Here is a 24574-nt window from a genome sequence, read left to right on the forward strand (position 1 = left end):
ACTTCGAGCAAATAAGAAAATTGGTGGCGAAAGTCTGATCAACTTCATGTCATGAACACAGTACAGTACCATTTCGTCAGCAGGATACGGATAACGATCCGTCATTAAAACCAGATCCTTGCCATGTGTATGCACATACAGAATGAGATAACGAAAGAGAGGCGATAAGAACGAGACGAGAAAATGTGTAAGAGTAAGATAATGCTAGAGTCGGATAGGTTTTGCGAAACTCTAGCATAGATATAATGTTCAGTCCCTTTTTAGTCCTCAATAAATAAGGAGCATCGCTCCCAACGCTTAAACTTAGTTTTATTTCTTAACTATAGTCATAAATAAATACTCAACTTTAAAATGTATGTCTGTTTAAACTTTCACTTTTTAAATTTCCAAGAGATTCGAAATAGCACGAATGTCTTCAATCTATTTAACTTTTTTTTTGACGAAGCGTAGTAACGAATTTTTAAGGACTTGACCCAAGAGGCAAGAATCCGATAATTTTGAAGCCCCAAAGAAGCGAGATAAAAGGAAGAAGATATTGTAGCATTCATAGCATTTACTGTATCATCAAAACTTAACTTCCATATGCCAACCAAATGTTCAAGGCATAAAACACAAACACTGCGAGCCATAAAACAATTAAAGATTAAACAACATACATTCAAGGTCTTTCCGACAAATTTCCCAAGTTTACTTCCTTCCGTATGCTTTGCATAAACTACCCGCCTTCTGCATTGCATAACATAACAAGCATAATAAAACACCAGATGTTTTGCCTACACAGATGTTTACTACCAACGATGTTTTGCCTGTGTCTAGGTCACAAACAATTTTAAGTAGAATAGAAGCTTTTGACATTTGTTGAATAAACACTCAGTAAGAATCAGAACACGCTACGTATAGTAATAAGAGATAATAGATCGACTACTAAAATAAATTCAAATAAATTGTATCCATGATTTTCGAAATAAATCTCGAGAAATTAGGAAAAATTGAAAATAACTTTAAAAAGGCTCCGAATAGATCATATTCCAAGACATTTTTACAGAACAAACTTGAAGAAACTCTAAAATTAAGAGAGGAGATAATAAATGAACTTGTCCTCTTGGAAGATGAAATAGACAGTAAAAGTTTCGAAAAAATAAATTCAGAAACTAGGTTGATTACCATTTGAATTATTAACTACTTGGAGAATAAAATCCCGTTCTCAAAAAACGGACCGAAATTTAAAACCGTAGCCAAAGTGGCAATTATTTGCAAATGGTTAATCATGGCAGACACTTTTGACATAAAACCAGCTGTAAGAAATCGAAAGAATTTAGCAATTTAATTTCAATATCGTAAACGATCGAAAGAAGGACAGAAGAAAAACACTATACGATAAGAGCGAACCGTGTGTAAGATCCTAAAATAACAATCCTATCGGGAGCGGGTGCAATAAAACCTGGTGCAATAAAACCTAGTAGAAAGGAAAGGAACCGAAAACAATCGCACACATTTCTTATCGCGTTAGGCTCCGTTGCTCTTAGAATGCAGTTATGGATATCGTATGTTTTGAAATACAGATAGCGATAGGTAAAGGACTTGTATGAAAAGAAGCAAGGACGTTTATAGTCTTCTCTTTCTTTCGCACGTTAGACTTAAATTTAGGGTAGATTTAGGATAAACTAAAATTGTATAAAAACCCAAGGTTCTCTGAATAAAGCAAGTAGTCTTTGGAATCGTGTCTTACGATTAAGTAGTCCGAAACCACCTCCATTGAATCGACTGACGAGAGTTCTTCAGATTCAAGTCTTCCAACGTTCGCAGCAATAGTTGTATAATTTGCGCTCGGAGTTCGTGAAGATCTTGTACTCGTTGATCCTCCCGCTTAGTTGATGTTCGATATTTTGATCAGCTCCCGTTCGTTGCTCGTTCCGTACGGAATTAGTGCGAAGGCAGTCAGTTCAATTTATTGAAAGGAATAAGTCTGATTAGCTTCCGTTCGTGGCTCGTTCCGTAGGGAATTAGTGCGAAGGCAGACAATTCAGTTTATTCCAGGAATAGGTTATTTCTCGTGACGCTTTTCTTCTACTTCAACTTTGTAAATTGCCAATCCAGACTCAGAAAGGTTGATTCCTTCGCTCAACCGAGTTTGCGTATTGGGCAACTTTTACATTTGGTGGCTCCAGAGAGGAGGAGCCTTTCATTACCAACGAACTCATAAGTGCGTGCTCATCGCCATAAGAATGAGCAAAGGGCCAGTTGGATAGAGAACCCAACAGGATTAAAAGCTTAATAGAAGCTTATGCGCGTGCTCAACGCCATAAGAGTGAGCAAGTTGGATAAACAAATCCAACAGGACTAAAAGTTTAAAAGGCCTTGTGAAAGTGCAAATCACCTTGAAGTGAATAAGTTGGATAAAGAATTCCAACAGGACTAAAAGTTTAAAAAGCTTTCTGAAAGTGTGCTAACCTGAAAGCGAGAAAATAAATCTCTCAAGCTTAAGAAAGCTTAAAAAGGCTCAACGCCTTGAAAAGTGAGCAAAGTGTAATTACAAACAACTGGAAACGGATCCTGAGAATTATACATTATTTCAACGGCTGAGTATCTTGAAAGCAACACCATGATACGTTTCGTGGAAAATCAAAACGGAAATTGCCGTTTGTGCTCGGAACCAGACCATAAACAGGATATGGTTGAATGCGACGATTGTGACCGATGGTTCCACATCGGTTGTGTTAACTTAACGGTCGCGCCGACAGCGGAAGAAAAATGGATCTGCCCGAAATGCGTGCAGATCCAACAAAGATTAGCATCATTGGAAATATCTGCTCGGAAGAAAGATGAGCAGATAAAACAACAACTGGATGCAATGGACAAATTAATGGCGACTATGAAAGGCCAATGCTCAACGTCATCCTCGGGCCAAGTAACAAATCAGCCCACGGATCGATCATTTACCCAAACAGTGAGTATGTCTAGTGACTGGACTATATATTTAAAGAGGCAATCATTGACGACCCTACCCAGATTTTCTGGCGCATCAAAGGATTGGCCAAAATTTAAGAAAACATTCCATGATACAACGGCAGAGGGAGGTTTCTCAAATTTAGAGAACCTCAACCGCCTGGAACAAGTTCTGAAAGGGGACGCGTATAAAACCGTCCAACAATTGATGATTAACTCAGAGAATGTTCCGAAAATAATCGAAAAGCTGGAAGAATGCTTTGGAAGGAAGGATCTTGTATATAAAGAACTTCTGAACGACCTGAGACGTATCAAAAAGGACAGCCGAACCGTAGTTCCGGATATATCAGACGCACTAGATAACATGGTGGTGAATATGGAGGCGCTGGGCCAAAAGGAATATCTACGTGATCATCGTTTAATAGAGGAAATCATAGAGAAGCTGCCATACACGATACAAGTGAAATGGGTTGAAGTGATCCAAAGCAACACTTCGATCCCAACACTCAACGATTTGAATAAGTGGTTATTGCCACATTCAAGAATAGCCCGTATGATGCAAAAGTCTAATAACAGTGTGTCGACTACGGAAAGGAAACCTCGAGTTAATGTTCATCAAACTATGAAATGTGCACTTTGTTCAGCCAGTCATAGGCTATTCCAATGTAAGAATTTCAAACAAATGAAAACATTGGAACGTAGAGAGTTTTTGGCTAAAAAAGGAATTTGTTTCAAGTGCCTAAACTCCAATGACCACATTATGAGAAATTGTAGCATGAAAGGAATATGTGGAATCGATGGGTGCAACAAGGAGCACAATCGCTTACTTCATCAAAGATCGGAGTATAAAAGAAATCAGGATACGGCTGCTGACGTACGACGAGGTCCCGAAGAAACCACGAATATTCATCGACAACGCAAGGAACACCTTTACTATCAAATAGTTCCTATAACAGTCCAAAACGGCGAAAGAATGATAGACACCTACGCCTTCCTGGACACAGGATCATCAGTAACACTATTGGACGAGAGAATGGCTAACATGTTAGAGTTGGAAGGAAAAGTTGACCCGCTTACATTAAAATGGACACAGGATTGTTTAAAATCCTGCTCAAGCAAGAGGGTAAAATTCTGGATAAAGGGCATAGGAAAACCAGTGATGGCCCGGACTATGCATGATCTAAATCTTCCTATCCAAACAGTTGACATGGAACAAATTGCCAAGAATTATCCCTACTTGAAGGACATTCCGCTTCAAGATTATAAGGAAGCTCAGCCTACATTGTTAATTGGATTGGACAACAGCGAATTACTGAGTGCCATCAAAACGGTAAAAGGAAATGGTCCTATGGCAGTAAAAACGCGACTCGGATGGGTGATATACGGAAAGGAGTATAACATAAACCGTCAAGATTATACAATGGTCATCCAGGAAGAACAGGAGATGAGCAAAATGATGCAGCGATACTTCTCAATCGACGATTTTGGAGTGAAATTAGTGGAAAAACTGCCAAGATCACCAGAGGAAGAAAGAGCACAACAGATTCTCGACAACACCATCAAGCTAAAAGACAACCGTTACGAGGTCGGTCTGCTATGGAAAACCAAAGATGTACAATTTCCGGACAGCTATCATACAGCCTTACGGAGACTGGTGATTATGGAGAATAAATTGAAACAAGATGAAAAATTGAAGGATTGGGCTATCAATACCTTCGCTGATTATGTGAAAAAGGGATATGCTAGAAAACTAGCACATTCAGAGCTAATTAACGCGGTTCCGAGAACATACTATCTCCCGCATTTTATAGTTCACAACCAGAATAAAATACCTCCAAAACCAAGATTGGTATTTGATGCAGCTTCAAAAATAAATGGCGTATCGTTTAACTCTAATCTTTTGTCTGGACCTGATGCTACTACATCACTCGTTGGAGTATTGCTGCGATTCAGAGAGGGACGTATTGCAGTTTGTGGAGATATTCAAGAGATGTTCCACCAAGTCAAAATAAAACCGGAGGATCAGCATGCTCAACGATTTTTATGGCGAGATTGTGAAAACAATCGAGAACCTGATGTATACATTATGGAGGTAATGATTTTTGGATCGACATGTTCACCATCATGCGCGCAAGCAGTGAAAAATAAAAACGCTGCAGCATTTATGGAATCGAAACCGAAAGCAGCCCTGGCAATTGAAAAACAACACTATGTGGATGACTATCTGGATAGTTTTACAAACATTCGAGAGGCAACCGCTATTACCAAAGACGTCATCGATATACACCAACATGGCGGATTCTTCATTCGAAACTTTATATCGAACAGTAAGGAATTACTGAGCAATTTATCCAGCGATCGGATCCAATCTACCGACATTAAGGTAATAGAGGATAAGGATTCATGTGCTGAAAAAGTTCTTGGTGTCTATTGGAACACGAAACTGGATTTGATCGGGTATCGATTATCGTTGAAGAAGCTGAGCAATGAAGTAAGACAAACGCTACGATTACCCACGAAAAGAGAGGTGTTAGCATTTGTTATGAGTTTGTATGATCCATTAGGATTGATATCAAATTATACGATAATGGGAAAGATTTTGCTTCAAGAGCTGCACAAAGACGAGTTAGACTGGGATGATGAAGTACCCAAACATTTGAGCAAACAGTGGCAAAATTGGCTTGCGAAAATTCAACAAGCCTCTAACGTAAAAATACCCAGGTGTATAATACCGGATGGAGCAGGAAAATTGGAGCTACATACATTCGTAGATGCATCTGAACGAGCATACGCTGCAGTTATATACTTACGTTGTATTGCAAACGGCTCGGTTTATATACGATTATTGGCAGCAAAGGCAAAAGTCGGACCTATTCATCAGTTGTCTATTCCAAAAATGGAACTACAAGCAGCCTTACTAGGAACCAGATTGACAAATACCATTCAGAACGAGCAACGAATTAAAATAGATAGTATTACCTACTGGACAGACTCGGAAAATGTTTTGTCATGGTTACAACCGAAGAATAGAAGATATAAAATATTCGTCACTCATCGAGTTGCTGAGGTTTTAGATACAACCAATATACAGCAATGGCGTTATATACCGTCTGAATTAAATCCCGCCGACGAAGCTACAAAAGATTTCAAAGGGCAATCTATATGGACAAAAGGACCTCAATTCCTTAAGAAGCCAGTGATCGAATATCCTAACAGGAAGATTAAGGAGTCAACGGAAGAGTTGAGACAAGTAGTGGGATTGCACCAAACAAGTTCTATATTCATCGGAATCAAACGATACTCCAGTTGGAATGTGTTGATACACCATGTATGTGTTGTGAAAAAATATGTTGATTGGCTGCAATACAAGAAAAACCAACGATTGAATATACAATCTAATTTTAATCGCAATATAACATATGAGGATCGAAAAATTGCAGAAAGAGTTGTGTTTCGTAAAATACAAATGACACATTTCGCTAAGGAAATTCATGACATTGAATTAAACGGTTATGTTGATATTAGAAATAAACAGTTATCAGCGGTTACTCCAATACTAGATGAATATAACGTAATGAGAGTTGGAGGTCGTCTCGAAAATGCAACTAAATTGCAAATGAATACAATACATCCTGTGATTTTACCTGCTGAAGACCATGGAACACGTTTGATCGTTGCTGAATATCATCAAAAATACTTTCATCGTTCGGATAACGTAGTACTTGGAGCATTACAATTACGGTATTATATACCACACATGCGTACAGTTCTCAACAAAATAAAAACGGACTGCTCTAAATGCATTATAATGAAAGCTAAACCTTTGCCACCTCAAATGGCACCATTACCGGCAGCTAGAGTAGATTTGTATGCTCATCCATTCACGAATACTGGAGTGGACTACTTCGGTCCTTTTGAAGTATTGGTAAGACGATCAATAGAGAAAAGATGGGGCGTGCTCTTTACATGCATGACTACGAGAGCCGTGCATATTGAAATGGCTGAGAAGTTAGATACAGATCACTTCCTAATGTGTTTTAAAAACTTTCAAAACCGCCGTGGAAAGATCAAACATGTATACAGCGATAATGGCACAAATTTTGTTGGAGCTGAAAAACAACTAAACAAACTAATCCACGAAATCGACGAAAGGATGTCGAAATCTGAAGCTGTAAAACTGAAGATAGAATGGACCTTTAACCCACCAGCATCACCGCACTTTGGAGGAGTTTGGGAGCGACTCATCAGAACTATTAAAGACAATTTATATTATATGATAGGTTGTAGTCGGACACCTTATCCTGAAACGTTACGAGCAGCTCTAATACAAGTAGAGTTTATCTTAAACTGTCGCCCACTAACACACATACCGTGCAATAATGATGTGGAAGAGGCTCTAACACCGTTCCATTTTCTAATTGGACGGGCAGGTGAATACGTTCCACCTCAAAATTTGGACAGCAACAACCTCACTCGAGTTCAATGGGAACTAGTGAACCACTACAGTCAACAGTTTTGGGATCGATTCAAGAAACAATATATACCAACATTAATATCGCGACAAAAATGGACGCATAAAGTTCAGCCCATTGAAATAGACGACATAGTATTGATAACAGACAGTACTATACGTTGGGGCCTATGGTTGAGAGGACGAGTAACTGGAGTTATAAAAGGAAAAGACGGCCAAGTACGTACAGCGTTCGTTAAAACACCCAAAGGGACCTTTAAACGAGCAGCACATAAGCTAGCAGTATTGAATATACGCAAGGATGCCGCTCTGAAAGACATAACGTCTAAGGAAGTAAACAAAATGAACACCTCATTTACCGCACTCCATCAAGTTATTGAAAGAAACAGCAGTGTGAATTGTGAGAAATTTGAGCCGAAGAAAAAGAAACGACGAATCAATCCTTGTACTACAACTGTATTAACAGCGGAAACTTCAAAAGTTTTGGTACAATCGGATTACTCTCAAAAAGGCGAATCTAGAAGGAAAATAAGATGGAAATCAGATACAGTTAACCGGTTAACGCTCATGCAACTGTTGATTGCTGCAATGTTATTCGTGGGATGCAGTGTACTAGGCTCAACATCTCATGGATTGATCGCATACGACTGTGCCAATGCAGATGTAAATATGACTTCATATTCTTTGTTGGATGTGGCATCTTGCTTACCGCCAACAACTAACCTGACAACAACGGAACTTCGGATACAAATGTTACAAAGAAATTCGAAAATTCAAACAAAGGTATTTCAATGTAAAGTCATCATCAAGAGGTCGATTCGACACTGTGGTATGCACTCCCACACTTCTGATTATCAACACGGCTTTGCCTACATCGTGAAGGAGTTTTCATCCGAGGAATGTCGAAAAGCTCACTATAGTGGAGCAGTTACACTAGCCGATAACACTGTTATTCAGGAATTGAATCTCAACAGCACAAATAGAGGTCAAGTATTGGTGGTAGGATCAATAACTGGCAGTTCCTGCAGTGGAGGAGTGTACAAAACGCCGTTATACACGTGGACAAACGCCTTAGTATATTATGAATATACGATTACACTTCAAGATTATGTCGCCTCTGTAGACATTGAAAGTAGCCAGATAATGTTGAAAGGAGGTTTAACGTGTACATACACACATGGACGTTGTTTGGACGCTGAAGAAGGCTATCTAACTTGGGACATCGACATGAACCGTAGATGTGAAGAAAGCGAGTTTGAAGTTATTTTTGAAGGAGTTGTCAACAAAACAACGAATAACCAAATGAAAACCATTGGAGAGGTTGTAGTGTACAGCACAATATCGGAACGACATTTATTTTCGATAAAAACTACAGCAAGGACATATATATGTGGACACGTTGGGTTTAAAACAGACCATCCCAGAATATTAGTTTTGGAGTTATCCAACATGAGATCGCCATTTGTTAGAAAACCTACGTCAGGTTCAAATAATGATCTATTTACTTACTTCAATTCGAAAATAACATTCGTCGAAAACTACATTGGTCAGAAATTAGACGACGTATACAATTCGGTTATGACAGAGATGTGCAAACTAGATAAGGCTCTACTGGAAACTAAATTGACATTAGCAAGAATCAATCCAACGGAGTTTGTATCGAGCATAATGAAGAGGTCAGGATATACAGCAGTTGTTGCTGGGGAAGTGCTTCATGTTATTGAATGCAAACCAGTATTTGTTACGCCAAGATCCGAAGCGCGATGCTTCCAAGAAATTCCAGTTGAATTTAACAACAGGTCGATGTTTTTGGCACCTGTGACAAGAATACTCCAGAACCGCGGGATTGAAATAGATTGCACACCTTTAATACCAGCAAAATTCATGTTCGGAGGAAAATGGTATACAACTGATGGACGATTACGTGAAACAACTCCACCAGAGAAATTAGTGTCGGACATAGTTACAACATGGTCCTACACACCTCTTCCAAATCTAATGCAAAGTGGTGTCTATGATGCAGACAATCTTAAAAAGATGAGGGATATGATTTATGAACAAGGAGATCGTAGAGTGGCAACGAATGTAATACACAAGGTGCTGATTGGACAACGACCCAATGATCAAGGATTCAACTTCGGAGCCTTAGTATCTGGAGATGTAATCGACGATGCAATAACAAGGTATTGGATGCGGCTTATGTCTTGGTCTACATGGCTCGGAAACATCACATCAACGGCGATTGGTCTATATATGATGGGCAGGATGATAAAGTTTATCGTCGATACAATCATGCACGGCAGAATTCTATACGACATATATGGATTCGGCTGGCAATTGATGGCATCTTGCTGGGATTCACTCACAACGTTTCTTTCTCACCGGAATGCAGTACGACATTTACGTGAAACATCAATCAATTCAAGGAAGACTGAACCATCTGATGACATCAATATTGCTACGACTAGGGAGACGGCAATACCTATGGAAGATACGACAACACAACCCATTTGTGGACGAATTTTACCAAGAGTATAAATAATGTGAATTAGTGAATTAAAATAATTAAAAGTGAATTAGATAATAGCTAACAAAAATTTATAAAAAAAAAAAAACAACTGAATACTTATACAATTGCTAATTCTTTGAAGTGTAAATTCGAGCAGGTAGATTTACGGAAGGGGAAATGTAAGAAATCGAAAGAATTTAGCAATTTAATTTCAATATCGTAAACGATCGAAAGAAGGACAGAAGAAAAACACTATACGATAAGAGCGAACCGTGTGTAAGATCCTAAAATAACAATCCTATCGGGAGCGGGTGCAATAAAACCTGGTGCAATAAAACCTAGTAGAAAGGAAAGGAACCGAAAACAATCGCACACATTTCTTATCGCGTTAGGCTCCGTTGCTCTTAGAATGCAGTTATGGATATCGTATGTTTTGAAATACAGATAGCGATAGGTAAAGGACTTGTATGAAAAGAAGCAAGGACGTTTATAGTCTTCTCTTTCTTTCGCACGTTAGACTTAAATTTAGGGTAGATTTAGGATAAACTAAAATTGTATAAAAACCCAAGGTTCTCTGAATAAAGCAAGTAGTCTTTGGAATCGTGTCTTACGATTAAGTAGTCCGAAACCACCTCCATTGAATCGACTGACGAGAGTTCTTCAGATTCAAGTCTTCCAACGTTCGCAGCAATAGTTGTATAATTTGCGCTCGGAGTTCGTGAAGATCTTGTACTCGTTGATCCTCCCGCTTAGTTGATGTTCGATATTTTGATCAGCTCCCGTTCGTTGCTCGTTCCGTACGGAATTAGTGCGAAGGCAGTCAGTTCAATTTATTGAAAGGAATAAGTCTGATTAGCTTCCGTTCGTGGCTCGTTCCGTAGGGAATTAGTGCGAAGGCAGACAATTCAGTTTATTCCAGGAATAGGTTATTTCTCGTGACGCTTTTCTTCTACTTCAACTTTGTAAATTGCCAATCCAGACTCAGAAAGGTTGATTCCTTCGCTCAACCGAGTTTGCGTATTGGGCAACTTTTACACCAGCCACAGCGATCGTACAGCAGTGCGATGGTTGTACAGAAAATTTAGATGCATTCGTTGATGCTGCAAATTTGTTGAAAGAATACACTAAAGTAGCACATATTCCGACAGCAATAAAATTCCTCAAAGCAAGATTAAACGGTAAAGCAATGCAATGTCTACCAGAACACATAGCCACAATTGAAGAATTAATAAACCACGTTAAAGAACGATGTGCGGAGATAATTTCACCGCAAAATATAATAGCAAAATAAAAAGTTTGTAGCCAAAAAGGTAACATAGAGAAATTCTGTTCTGAAGAAGAAACCCTTACAAACCAACTTCAGAATGTGTATATTTCCCAGAAAATACCAGGGGAGGTAGCAAAATCAATGGCCTCCAAAGCAGGAATTGATACGCTGATTAGCGGAATTAGGAATACTGAAACAAAAATTATTTTGCAAACAGCTACTTTCACGTCCGTGAAAGATGCCATCCAAAAAATTTACGAAAATAACACCCAGGAGATTAATGATCCCCAGGTACTTCATTTCCAATGACAATCATATAGAGGACGGCAATTTCAACATTTTAGAGGAAGACATACAAACCCCAACACACAAACACGAAATTATTACAATAACAATGGTGCGAATTATCGCAATAACGGAAACCGACAATACCCCGATAATCACGAACGAACAAACAACCAAAACCGATTCAACCAAGGAAACAATAACTTCAACAGACTACAACCATGTGTATAAGTGATCCATTAATTAAAATGGAAGTCAAACATAAGAGTTTGCTCTTCTAGAAAAGAAAAGAGAAAAATGAAATAATAAATATAAATAAAATGGAAGTCAAGCATTCGAGTTTGCTCTTCTAGATATGAAGATATGATATCATTTTCTACAAAAGAAAATGATAAATATAAAATGGGCATTTTAAAAGAACGAAAGGCAATTGCTCTAGCGCATTGTACCGATTAGTTTAGAAATTTTATTCCGTACTCACATGCCTACTCTTCTAAACAGAGATGAGACGAATAACGAAGAAGTTCATACGCGTTGAGTCAATACAAATTCTAATTTCAAACTTTCATAGAGTTAACACAGTACAGTACCATTTCGTCAGCAGGATACGGATAACGATCCGTCATTAAAACCAGATCCCTGCCATGTGTATGCACATACAGAATGAGATAACGAAAGAGAGGCGATAAGAACGAGACGAGAAAATGTGTAAGAGTAAGATAATGCTAGAGTCGGATAGGCTTTGCGAAACTCTAGCATAGATATAATGTTCAGTCCCTTTTTAGTCCTCAATAAATAAGGAGCATCGCTCCCAACGCTTAAACTTAGTTTTATTTCTTAACTATAGTCATAAATAAATACTCAACTTTAAAATGAATGTCTGTTTAAACTTTCACTTTTTAAATTTCCAAGAGTATACCAAATATAACATAAAATGTAAATAATTATTTTATGAATAATGAAATTCCAATAAATTGAAATGCAAGACTGTAGAGAAAAGTATGTTGTTTTTATCAGAAATTAATATAGGTAACAATATATTATTGCTAAACGAAAATAAGAAATAGGATCCAGTACAAACATGATAGGTTTATATCCATTCTACATAGGATCATACAGTATAGTAAGCATAGAAAACACAAACTGCACAATTAAACACCTGATTACTTACAACTTATAGTACATAAAAACAGACTAATAAGCTCAGACAAGCTCAGAGGGAATATTCCTGTGTCAGACATCTACTCGTGTATATCGTTGAATCCGAAATCCTTGAACGTTACATGCCTAACGGGCAGGCATGTATCACCAGCCGGGTAGGCGATAACCAACATGATGTCTCTAGATTGAGACGGCATGTATAAGCCGAATTTTATAGGAATAAACTCACTTGCATTTCGAGATTACACGACTTCGTTCACTCGATCCGAAACCCACGGAAATCTTGCACCACCACAAGGGCTATAGCGTGATACGTGCTATACGTAGTCCTCAAGTCACGATCGAGAATAGAATTTTTAGTCGACCCAGTTAATTTTACAGGTTTTCCTCCTCAGGATACCCGAAGATAATTTGTATCGCGTGTCGTAACACTAGACTTTAGAGACGTGTAGTAACATGTTTAACGAACATTGCATGCAACAATAAAGCACAGATCTTTCCCCTTTTCCGGAACGAACCGAACGAACCAGTGTTGTCCTGAAACGTAACTTAATTACGGATTAGTTCAATTACATCCAGAAACGTATTCTAACAGTCGTCGATGTTTCACGAACTTCAATGGATGTTATAAATTAATGGATTCAATAGGAAGCCCAGACGTATCAATTTCGCTGATATAACTGCTACAGGGAAAAGTTAAGATAAACAAATTGTAAATTTTGATGTGCAGTAAACGACAATATTCTGATATAACCGAATATCCGGCGGTGTCCATACCGAACCGAACACTAAATGTGATTCATTCCATCAATCGAATACAGTATGAGGCTGAGAAGCAAATTAGGCCTAACCTATCTTGTGAGTAAAATAATTACAGTCTCTGTCTTCTAACTTATCGATTCTAGTAATAATATACTCTAATTATTGAATTGGCTGTTCCTCAAAATTGAAAGTTATGATAAATCGCGACAAAATGTACTCAAACTGCTATCTAAATTTTAATAATTAAAATTAAATACTTGCACGAAGAAGCCATTCCAGCGTGTCCACATCGGAAGTCAGAGTCACTGCAGTCTTCTACTCGAAAAAAAACGCTCGTCTGGAAAGAGAATAAATTATATTGAAATATATTTCCATTTCCGAGTACCAGGAGATATGGACCTTACCTTCGCGGTTACGGAGTTCCGGGAAGAAAAAAAAATCGTGTTTTCTCCTATGATGTTTTCGAGTGCTATTTTTCCGTCCCGCTGACATCAAACGGTGGAGTTAATGAAATAATTTCTTTCCGGCAAATATGTAATCAAAGTCTACCGTCGTTATCGGTTTCACTTTTGGAGGCGACTTACGATCGCCCTAGTTGATCCACATTGGCTCCCCCGAGATGATATCGATACAAAACTTCATCTGCGAACAGGGAAAGCGAGTGCGTGAATCGATGATACATCTTCAAATGTACGGAATCGAGAGGTCCGCAGTAACAATTCCATCGGTGGATAGCCACATAAAACTCTTCTACGTATTTGCAGGTAACCCAATCAATCGAACCAAAAGTTCCTCATAAAGAAGAAACATTTTTTCAGTTTTTTCTAATATATCCAACTTGATATAGGACATAGGCCGTCATAGGCACAGGTCTGTAAGTAAACGAATAAGAAACAAAATTAGTTAACGTTAACATGATAGTGCACGGAAACTCGATATAAACGACATTTTTTTATAATTTTTCCACACGATATGATATTTCCGAAACACAATTACATCCCCAGACACTGAACGAAATGTCCAAAGCATAACGAAATTGACTTAAGCTTAGTTGACCATTAAATAGTGTCTCATCTATAAAAATGGCACCGTTTCGCGAGAATAATGCGATTGTTGATTACAATAGAGTCTTCTCTTTACTTAAACACAATAAAATTGATTTGAAGATCCCTATCCATGGCAGAAAACTAACATAGTTGATTTATATTTGACTCAAATTACGAACGCCATTTTTGTCACTGACAGCACAAATATGCAGGAATATTGTGACAGGGATAATATTACCCACAGGCTCTGCGAGAACCAACGAAGGACTTTTATTTTTCCATTATTAAAACGCCACTTAACGATTGTAGTATTTCAGGCAGCTTTCATGGATTTGAAAAGATGAAACGTCCACTGATGAAACGAAATGAGTGAGGTTTGGAGACAGACAAACCAAACTAATGCCGCGATCTTTACAGAAGCTCAACATTTTTCTTGACCAACCAAGGATAGAATACGGCGGTAATATACTCGTAGAATGCTCCAAAGTTCATCCAGCGAACTGGGCCTGGTCCAACGTTTGGATACAGAATTTGTCATCACTTCGAGTGAGTGAGAAACGCAGCAGCCATACTCATGATTGTGTTCTGGATTGAAATATTTCTGTGTTTCCCAGATGTCATTAATATAGTTCACAACCCAAGCATAGGCTAAGCTAAGGAATTGAATAAAATCTTTGAAAGTGTACGTATTGAAGTAAGTAATAAGTAATACTCACCTACTATTGATGTTCCCAATCGAAAACACTCTCAACGGAGACCATTTTCCTCATTCGAATTCATCATCCACTCAGTTCCATAACCCATAAGTCCAAGATAGAATATCTACAACAAAAATAACGTATTTAAGGAAACCACACAATAAATTTCTTCACTAGAAAATAATATAATTACCTCACGCACTGCCTTTCACAAGTATCCGATGGAAATGAATGATAATTTGTTATTCTCATCAGTTTGTATGTGGATGGTATCTGCCGGTATGTCTACCCGCTTTACCCAGGGGTTAGACATCAATTGAATATAGGCTACCCAAAATCAAAATCAATATGGCGTCATTTGTTTATCAACATATCATTTACGAGGATTGAAATCGAAAAATGCGCTGCTTTATTCTAACTGCATGAGCGATTTTCATATTTCGGTTTCACATGGAGGTGTTCACATTTAACATGGAGTTTAAAGTTAGCCACTATTCAACTATATAACCGGACCGAGTTGTAAACAACAGTAATTGATTGAACCAAAATGTCAGTAAACCGCAGCAATATTGGGTACACTGGCAATATGAGGGATTTGACGTTTTAGTCGTACCCCTGGCTTTACCGACACACGGGTAGCGTCTCTAATGGCGGGTTTACATTAGGGAGATCTATAGCTATAGATGGATTTATTCACTACTAGAATAAATTCAGTATATGTAAACGCTTGTGAATTTCTCACCAGTGAGAAATTCACAAGCGTTTACATATGCTGAATTTATTCAAGTTATATATACCTCGAATAAGTGTATCATATTTATTCTCACCCGTTTACACCTATTTTCACGTGAATATATCCATCTATAGCTATAGATCTCCCTAATTTAAACCCGCCATCACACAGCTGGGTATAGTGATCCCCGATAATCGTTCGATTAATCGATTAATCGAATACTTCCTATAGAAATCGATTATTAATCGAACGAATACTGCACAACCAATAATCGAAGCGAACGAATAATTTACGTCGATTAATCAATCCAAACCCAGTGCAAAAAAACCGTACGGCCGCAGCAGTTTTATTCTGAAAATCAATTATTATCATTGACGCTCTCCTAAACTCCTAAAAGAAGCTCAAGCCGTCGATGCGAAATGACCTTCGTTCGCGAGTTTAGGGGTGCGTAAAAGATAATAATTAATTTTCAGGCGGAATGAACACTTTTTTGATTCCAGATGGCTTTCTAACAAATGAGATATATTAGTCTAACTAATTACTTCTCTCAGTATGACGATTAATCGATTAATCGATTATTTGGAGCAATTAATCGTATCGAATAATAAACTGCTGATAAGTATTCGATTAGTGGATGAACGATTAATTTCAAAAATCGGGGATCACTAGCTGGGTAGTATTTTACCAAGGTACTTAGACAGTCATCAGGTATGCTATAACGGATTCACGCGTTAGTTTAGTAAGCAGCGTGCAAAAACGCCAAAGTACGTAGAATAGAAGGTAGTCTCTGTCGTATTCCTCATTGCCAATATTTTTTCCTTGCTTCACATGTTACTGCACCGAAGATAGAATACTGAATGATGCGAGAGATCAATATCCTTCGCGGAACGCATTCAAATTTGCTCTCTCTTTTGTTTGCAACCCCTGTCGGATTCTTTCTCTCTTTTGCATGCATCACTCTCTTGCATGCCAGCACACGCGACAACTTGTGTTTGTCAATCGCATAAGATTTTGCATTTCTCTACACTGTCATTTATTTTTATAAATTTGTAGTGTTATTTCATCCATACCTTTAATCATCCCAACAGAAAACCGAAAGAAATTTGAAATGAAATTGTCGAACCTTCTTCTTTCTTCTTCTTTTTTAAAGGCACTAACGTTCCTAGAGGAACTTCACCGTCTCAACGTAGTATTACTTGCGTCATTTTTATTAGTACTTAGTTGAGATTTCTATGCCAAATGACACGCCTTGCAATGCATTCTGAGTGGCAAGCTCTAGAATACGCGTGATCACAGTGCAAGTCGGAGGAAATTTCTTTGACGAAAAATTCCCCCAACCAGAACCGTCGAACCAGAATTGTCGAACCTAATTATTGAAAATCATAGAATTTAAACAGATTCATCATATTTCCCACAGTCTCCTCCCTGCTTTGTTCAAGTAGTGGTAGGCAAAGAAAAAAAGCAAAAAATTGTAATAAACCATCGATTGAATTCATATAAATTCGAACATTTTTGAATTTTTTAAAATTGTAACAAAAGAACTGTCTCAAAATATGTTTCCAGGGGATGAAACAACAGTTAATCAATTTAAAATTAAAAACGGTGAAATTATCGCATCTGTATTATAAAAATAACGCAAAAAACGATGGACAAATGTGTGGAGAGGTTATATCGAAGCAGTGTCGTTCCCGCAATTTGATAATATGATGAAAGATGAACACTGCTGATTTTTTTGTCTTTCATTGAAGCATCCATCATGAATCATCGCGACGCTTTCATTGGTCTCAGTTTGGAGTGTTCAGCCGTAGTGGGGCCACTTAAGGGACCAAATTGGCGTTTCTGGAAAACGAGAAAAACATTTTCTCCATCCCGGATCATCTTCCGAAGTGATTGCAAATAAATATTTTGCACTTTCGCAAGAAGTGAATGTATAAATTTGGAATTTCGTGTGAAACCATTGAAACGGAACGTTTTGGAAGATCCAAGAAGCAAATGCATGGAACAGCTGAAAACATCTCCGATTAGTTTATCTCATCACAATTTATATAAAAAACACACTTACCTCCAGTACGAAGACGTCTTCTTTGCTGATTATAGGTTAAAACAGTATCCCCAAAAGAATCCGGCGAAAAATGAAGCGAACAAACAAATATGTTTCGCGTATCGAACGAGCTTTTGTATTCGAAAAAGTTTAACCATTTCCGTCTCAACAATTTGTTGGTCGGAAAATGGTGGAAAGTTATCCGATTTTCTTCAAAATTTTTCAGCTCCGGCATCGCGGGACGTTGCACTTCGACATATTGCTGGAGTAAACAAACACTGTTCAGTATGGAATCGATAAAAAATCACATCAAACCTTACCTGCAGTGAAAATGCGGTACACTATCGTGATTATCGTCGGCTCGACCAACGATTTGGTCACTTTTTACGATTTTTTGAACTTTTCAAAACAAGAAATATTGCAAAAACTTCCGAACATCGAACAAATTGTTTATTACTATCTTCTTTGTGTGCGCGCTCCGTGTGTACACACAGGTAATATCACTTACCTTCTATTCTACGTACTTTGGGTAAACGCATGGAATTTTTGTTTTGACGTTGTACTACGTCTAACTCAAATAAATGGGGGAAATTAATGGCATTTTAATTTTTGCATGTTGTGTGGGGTGACATGGACACCTTTCTGTGGGGGGAATTGGTCCTGCATGTCTGAAGCTTTCCTATGATCTAATTGATTACAGATGTGACGAAATTACAAAAAGAGGATGGGCAGACAACGTTGGAAGAAGGAGGAGCATGAAAGAGCAACTCAGGCCATCAAGAACGGTTTTTCTTTGTGTTTGAAAATGCTTGGACAACAGTGAAAAGATTCATGCAGAATTCGAGATGATGTCAATCCAAATTTTCTGGTGTGGAATCTGGCCAAGAGATCTGGTATCGATCCTAAAACACTGTTACTGATTTTAACATTATCCCAAAATACTTACATAAACATAAGTACAGGCAAACCTTTTTTGTGCGGGGATAGGGACCGCACAAAAAAAGTGGCATATAAAAAAAAAGCATGGGGTTGTATCTAGGACACGACCGCATATTTTCGACGTAGAACTACGCAATTATACTATGCAATGCACTTGTTTACCACTTCGAATATTATTATAGAATGCATCGAAATTTTTGAAATAGATTATGTTCTTCGTTACAAATAAATTTGATAAACGTCCTTTTACGTTAGATATGATGCCTAGGACTACCAAAATATGCGAACGGAAGAATTGTCAAACGATCATTGTATTTTACATTTCGCTCTGAAATTATTACATCACTCATGTTTACGTAGTTCTCGAATCACGAAAGTTCATCTACCTCTAGTATATGAAATGTCGATTTTCTCAGACTTCTCAGTTTAAAAGTACGTTTTAGGGAAACATATTCCGGTCTGCACAACGACAAGCGAGTACAAAAGTACTCAACACCTAAAAATACCCCCGACTTGCATGTATCTGCAAAACGGATTCCCCCAGTCACATTAATTTTGAAGTCCGTGTTAGGGAAACAGAGCTCGGAGGGAACAAAAATACTCCCAACATGCATGTATATTTGCAAAGCGGATTTCCACAGGTACATCGATTTAGAAGTCTGTGTTGGGGAAACCGTAAATCGGGCCAATCAAAACTTGGTAGTTAGGGCGTTTGGATAACGCTTGACATTTTACAGTTATTCAATTGTTCATGTCATAAAAAATAACATTTTATGAATTTTGATAGACGCGTACAAATATTTCCTATCAGTTGATGCAAACATCTTTCCGATCTATTAAGAAATGTTCGAGTTAAAAGCATTCTAAATACGGGTAGGGTTAGCCCACAAATCGGCAGAACAAAGGTATGGGGAAAAGGCAATTCTTCCAGTTTTCATGAACTTAAACCGTTTAGAGACTAGCGAATTGTAATGTATAGCTTATCAAACAAATCTTAGAGAATTTCCGATTCGATTGGTATACAAATCATGAGAATTCGTTCACAGTGAAAATAGTTATTAACGTTAACTTTATTTCATAAAAACGTTTCTGATTTGGCACCCTTCCTGAAAGACGTAGTTCTACGTCAAAAACTTCACCAGCAGCTTTAAAAAATCGTGTTAGGTACACATTTTGAAAAAAACTTTTTTTGTGTGGTAGAAAAAAGCATAAAAAAAGTTTCCCCCGAGAAAATAATTCAAATCCACGCCATTCACCGTTCAATTTCCTTTTGTTTCCCTGCTTTACGATGGGACACTTTGCCCTTTCGGTTGCGCTTTCTGTTTTGTGCTTTTAGTTGCATGTCGAAACGTGTTGCTGTTAGAAATCATGTCATGCCAAAACCTAGAAAAACTTAGAGCATTTGATGAGGGAATTATTTCAGAAGTGGATAATTGAGACGCAAATATTCTTTTTTCGCACTGAAAGGCATATAAACCATCGAAAAAAAACTGAATGGATGATAACTTTGTCAAATATGCTTCTTTTCATACACCGCACAAAAAAAACCGCACAAGAACAGAAAATCGCACCAAAAAAAAATCGCACCAAAAAAAAATCGCACAAAAACAGGTTTTACTGTATGTTTTTTTCAAGGAAACACACACTGGACCAAATCACCCCGCATCAAATTTCAATGTTCAAAAATCATCTCTTTTATTTTATTATATATTTGGTAGTTTGAAGCTTGATATAATGATTACACATTATTGATTGAGAGAAAAGCTCAGTATACAAGTATACAATGTGACATTTTTGATTTAGACCGTATTGGTTTGGAAATATTAGGCGATTTACTTAGGTGGTCCAAATTCCTCCCTTTTCCCCTAATGCTTAAAAATCGAACTCGAATTCGGTGCTTATTGAAATATTTCTACGCTACACAATGAATAAAATGTTATTTTTCATGAGATAAACCAGTGGTGGCCAGGTATAGGCACGGTGCGGGCCGCATTAGAGTTTTTATTATAGCCGCGGGCCGCAATGATTTTTTTCTTACTACTTTTCATAATGAAATGTGAAATATACGTATTTAACTGGTACTTTTATGACTTACTTTTTGACGTAGAACTACGTCTTTCATTAAGGGTGTCAAATCAGAAAACAGGTCACGTTTTTATGAAATAAAGTTAACGTTAATAACTATTTTTGCCGCGAACGGATTTTGGCGATTTACATACTAAACGAATCGGAAATTCCGTAAGATTTGTTTAATATGCCATACATTAGAATCCCCTGGTTAGTAAATGGTTAAAATTCATGAAAACTTTAAGTGTTTCTATTTTCCCATACATTTGTTCTGTCCATTTGAGTGCTTTCCCGAACGGAGCTATCAATAACGAGCAACTTATCGACGACCAACGGAGGGGAAATCGTAAGATTTAAAGTCTCCGTGAACAAAGGAAAAGAAGAAGAATGAAGGGGAATACTTGCCTAGAGTATAAACAGTGGATCTCGCTGAGGCAAACTTTCATTCTGTGTATGTCATTCGTTTCGACAACACGTGATTTTTTCCACTCTCGCTTATAGCTAAAGACAGGTAGGTTTTAATTTTTGTTTTTTTTTTTCCATTCTTTTTTTTACCCGCATTGGAGGTGGAATCGTCGTCACACGCTTTGGCGTGCTTGGTGGATATCGCCAAGAAAAGGAATATGGGGCGTCAGCGTTCCAGTACTTCAGCCACAGACGGCCCTTCGAAAAAGGTCCGGACTCAGTCCGCTGCCCCAGCGGATGCAGAAACAAATCAGCTGCTACAGACCAACCAATATTCGGTGCTCCCAGAGGACACCCAGGACTCCCAGAGCAACGATGCCGTCATCAAAAAGGAGCGCGTTCCTCCGCTGTTCACATCCAGGATGGACTTAGTGAAACTCGAGTCTGAGCTTTCCCAACAACATCTCAAGCCGCGATTCAAGCTGTGTAGCGTGGGCATCAAAATCGTATGCTCCAGCCTAAAGGAGTATCAACAAGTCGGGGCCTACCTGAAAACCGAAGGCGTGCAGTTTTACACACACGATATGCAAGCGGCGAAACCTCTGAAGGTGGTTTTACGTGGACTACCGCCTGTCGGCCCGGAGGAAGTTAAAACTGAGCTGTTCAAACTTGGTTTGAAACCGGAGAACGTCTTCGCGATGACTCGTCGCCCAAACAACAACACGTGGAACCAGCTTTTCCTAGTACACTTCGCCAAGGGCACCACCAACATCAGCTCGCTCAAAAACATCAGTGATTTATTCCGCGTCATTGTATCATGGGAGCTGTATCGTCCCCAGCACCGAGATGTCACACTGTGCACGAACTGCCAAAGGTTCGGACACGGTACCAAAAATTGCTACATGCAAGCTCGCTGTGGTAAATGTGCTGGGAATCATTCCACGGCGTCCTGTGGTCTGGCTGATGACCAAAAGTCGAAGTGTGCTAATTGTGACGGTGAACACCAAGCATCCAACCGATCCTGCCCTAAGCGAGCTGAATTCATCACCATCCGACAAAAGGCGACAACATCCAACCAGCCTGGTAGACGCAAGCGTAACGTTCGTCCCCCACCGATTACCTCGGATGCGGAGTATCCAGCTTTCCAGCAACGCCATCAGGTCCCAAATTTACACCCGCTTCCCCTCAACAGTCAGCGTAACACCAATACATCTCCTGCTACTAATCAAATCGATGAAGCAGTCCGCAATCGTCGTTCAGCACAGCCCCGCCTCGCAGCTGCTGCCACTCAACCGAATCAAGGGCACTCCTCCACCCCTCGTATGTCATACGCTGATGTGGCCGCTGGTGCAACCACGGACAGTACGCTATTCACCACACAGGAGATGCTAACTCTCGTGTCAGAAGTCATCACAATAATGCGTACCTGCAAAACTATACCTATACTATATATGTCCCGTGAAGCTGTCAGCATTGCAAATTGGAACGCTTGCTCGCTGAGAAGCAAGCATATCGAGCTACTAGATTTCCTCAATAACAAGGAGATCGATGTTGCTGTCATCACCGAGACGCACCTTCAACCGGAAATCAACATCTTTCTTCCGGAGTTTCGGCTCCTAAGACTCGACAGAACCAGTGCAGATAAAGGGGGAGTGGCCGTTGCTGTGAGACGAAACATCGACTGCCGCCTGCTGCCGAACATTCAGCTCAAAACCATCGAAGCCATCGGTATCGAGGCTCGTACATCGATTGGGCCAATCATCATCATTGCGGCATACTGTCCTAAGCAAGTCAACATCAGGGACGGTTCAGCCGCACTGCTACGGAACGACTTGGCCAAGCTTACACGGCGGCGGGCGAAATACATCATCACAGGAGAACTGAATGCTCGGCATGCGATTTGGGGTAACCGAAGGCAAAACCGGAACGGGATCATCCTTGCGGAGGACTTGGAGAGTGGTTATTACAATATCTTGGCGCCGAACAGTCCAACAAGAATTTCCAGATCGGGAGTTCACTCTATTTTCCTGATCAATATGGCCATTTCCGAGGATCCACTCGTCTTCGAGGAACTGTCATCCGACCACTTCCCGGTGGTGCTTAAGTTGGGTGCCTCTGCTGATACGGTGGCCAATCATTCCCGACGAAACTATCACCGAGCAAATTGGGGCGAGTTCCAACATGTTGTTGATAACAACATCACTCCCAATCAGCCTTTAGATTCTCCGGAGAATATTGACCTGGCGCTGGAATCCTTTCAACGAGCGATTACCACAGCTCGTGACAGGGCGGTTCCGCTTCAACAACATCAGGTGAGTACCTCTCTCCAAATAGATAGCACAACCAAACACATTATTCGTTTACGAAATATGTATCGACGTCAGTACCAGCGTACTGGCGATCGGAACAATAAGATAACGTATACCAATCTGACTAGGGTAATCCAGGATACGATTCGAGAGCTTCGAAATAGAGAATTTCGTGATAAACTCCGTCAAATTCCTCCTCATTCGAAACCCTTCTGGTCTTTGACTAAAGTTCTAAAAAAGAAACCAAAGCCTGTGCCTCCGCTTTTCTCATCTGGAGGTCCACATGAAGGTAACATTTTATTAACACCCATAGAAAAAACGAATGCGTTGGGGCAACAGTTTGTGTCGTCCCACAACCTCGGGCATAACATCATCAGTCCTCACGAGCATGACGTCATTGAGGGAGTCTCTGTGGTCGAACGATCAGAAAGTTTTATTCCGGAGGAGTCAGAAGTCACTGCTGATGAGCTGATTGGTCTTATCAGAGGATCAAAGAACATGAAGGCCCCCGGTTTTGACAACACTTTTAACATCGAGCTCAAGCATTTGAGCCACGGCTCATTTGCTTTTGTAGCAAAAATTTTAAATAGATGCTGGGAGCTTAGCTACTTCCCTTCTGTGTGGAAGTTAGCAAAAGTCATCCCAGTCCTGAAACCGGGAAAAGATCCTTCTGTCCCCAAGAGTTACCGACCCATCAGTTTACTCTCTGCCCTCTCCAAGCTTTTCGAGAAGTGTATTCAATCCCGAATTCTTTCTTTCGCAGATAAACATGGTATTTTTCCTGAGGAACAGTTTGGGTTCCGTAAGGGAAGATCCACCATACATCAACTCACTAGAGTTGTTAACATCATTCAGCGGAACAAGTCGGTATCCAAGACGACAGCAATGGCGCTCTTGGACATTGAAAAGGCCTTCGACAACGTATGGCATGATGG

General features: G+C 39.2%; 1 protein-coding gene and 2 long non-coding RNA genes across 4 annotated transcripts; 1 reads left to right on the forward strand and 2 right to left on the reverse strand.

Moving 5' to 3' along the window:
• The first annotated feature begins 2602 nt into the window (after window positions 1–2602).
• LOC129774522 (uncharacterized) lies at window positions 2603–5516 on the forward strand. The gene is made up of 2 exons (XM_055778272.1): window positions 2603–5437; window positions 5511–5516. The coding sequence occupies exons 1-2, from the start codon at window positions 2603–2605 to the stop codon at window positions 5514–5516; spliced, it is 2841 nt and encodes a 946-aa protein (XP_055634247.1).
• A 7124-nt stretch (window positions 5517–12640) lies between these two features.
• On the reverse strand, window positions 12641–15809 carry LOC129775186 (uncharacterized). 2 transcript variants are annotated; one of them, XR_008742875.1, is made up of 4 exons: window positions 15339–15809; window positions 15164–15269; window positions 13806–14273; window positions 12641–13738 (listed from the first exon to the last, which is right to left on the reverse strand). It is a non-coding gene; the product is annotated as an uncharacterized LOC129775186 (long non-coding RNA). The 2 variants fall into 2 exon arrangements; XR_008742876.1 differs by lacking the exons at window positions 12641–13738; window positions 13806–14273 and adding an exon at window positions 14577–15100.
• A 1732-nt stretch (window positions 15810–17541) lies between these two features.
• Window positions 17542–18366, reverse strand: LOC129775187 (uncharacterized). The gene is made up of 3 exons (XR_008742877.1): window positions 18240–18366; window positions 17941–18181; window positions 17542–17883 (listed from the first exon to the last, which is right to left on the reverse strand). It is a non-coding gene; the product is annotated as an uncharacterized LOC129775187 (long non-coding RNA).
• Between the last annotated feature and the right edge of the window lie 6208 nt (window positions 18367–24574).

The sequence above is a fragment of the Toxorhynchites rutilus genome, chromosome 3 (assembly GCF_029784135.1).
Source record: "Toxorhynchites rutilus septentrionalis strain SRP chromosome 3, ASM2978413v1, whole genome shotgun sequence".
In the NCBI taxonomy this organism is placed as follows: Eukaryota; Metazoa; Arthropoda; class Insecta; order Diptera; family Culicidae; genus Toxorhynchites; species Toxorhynchites rutilus.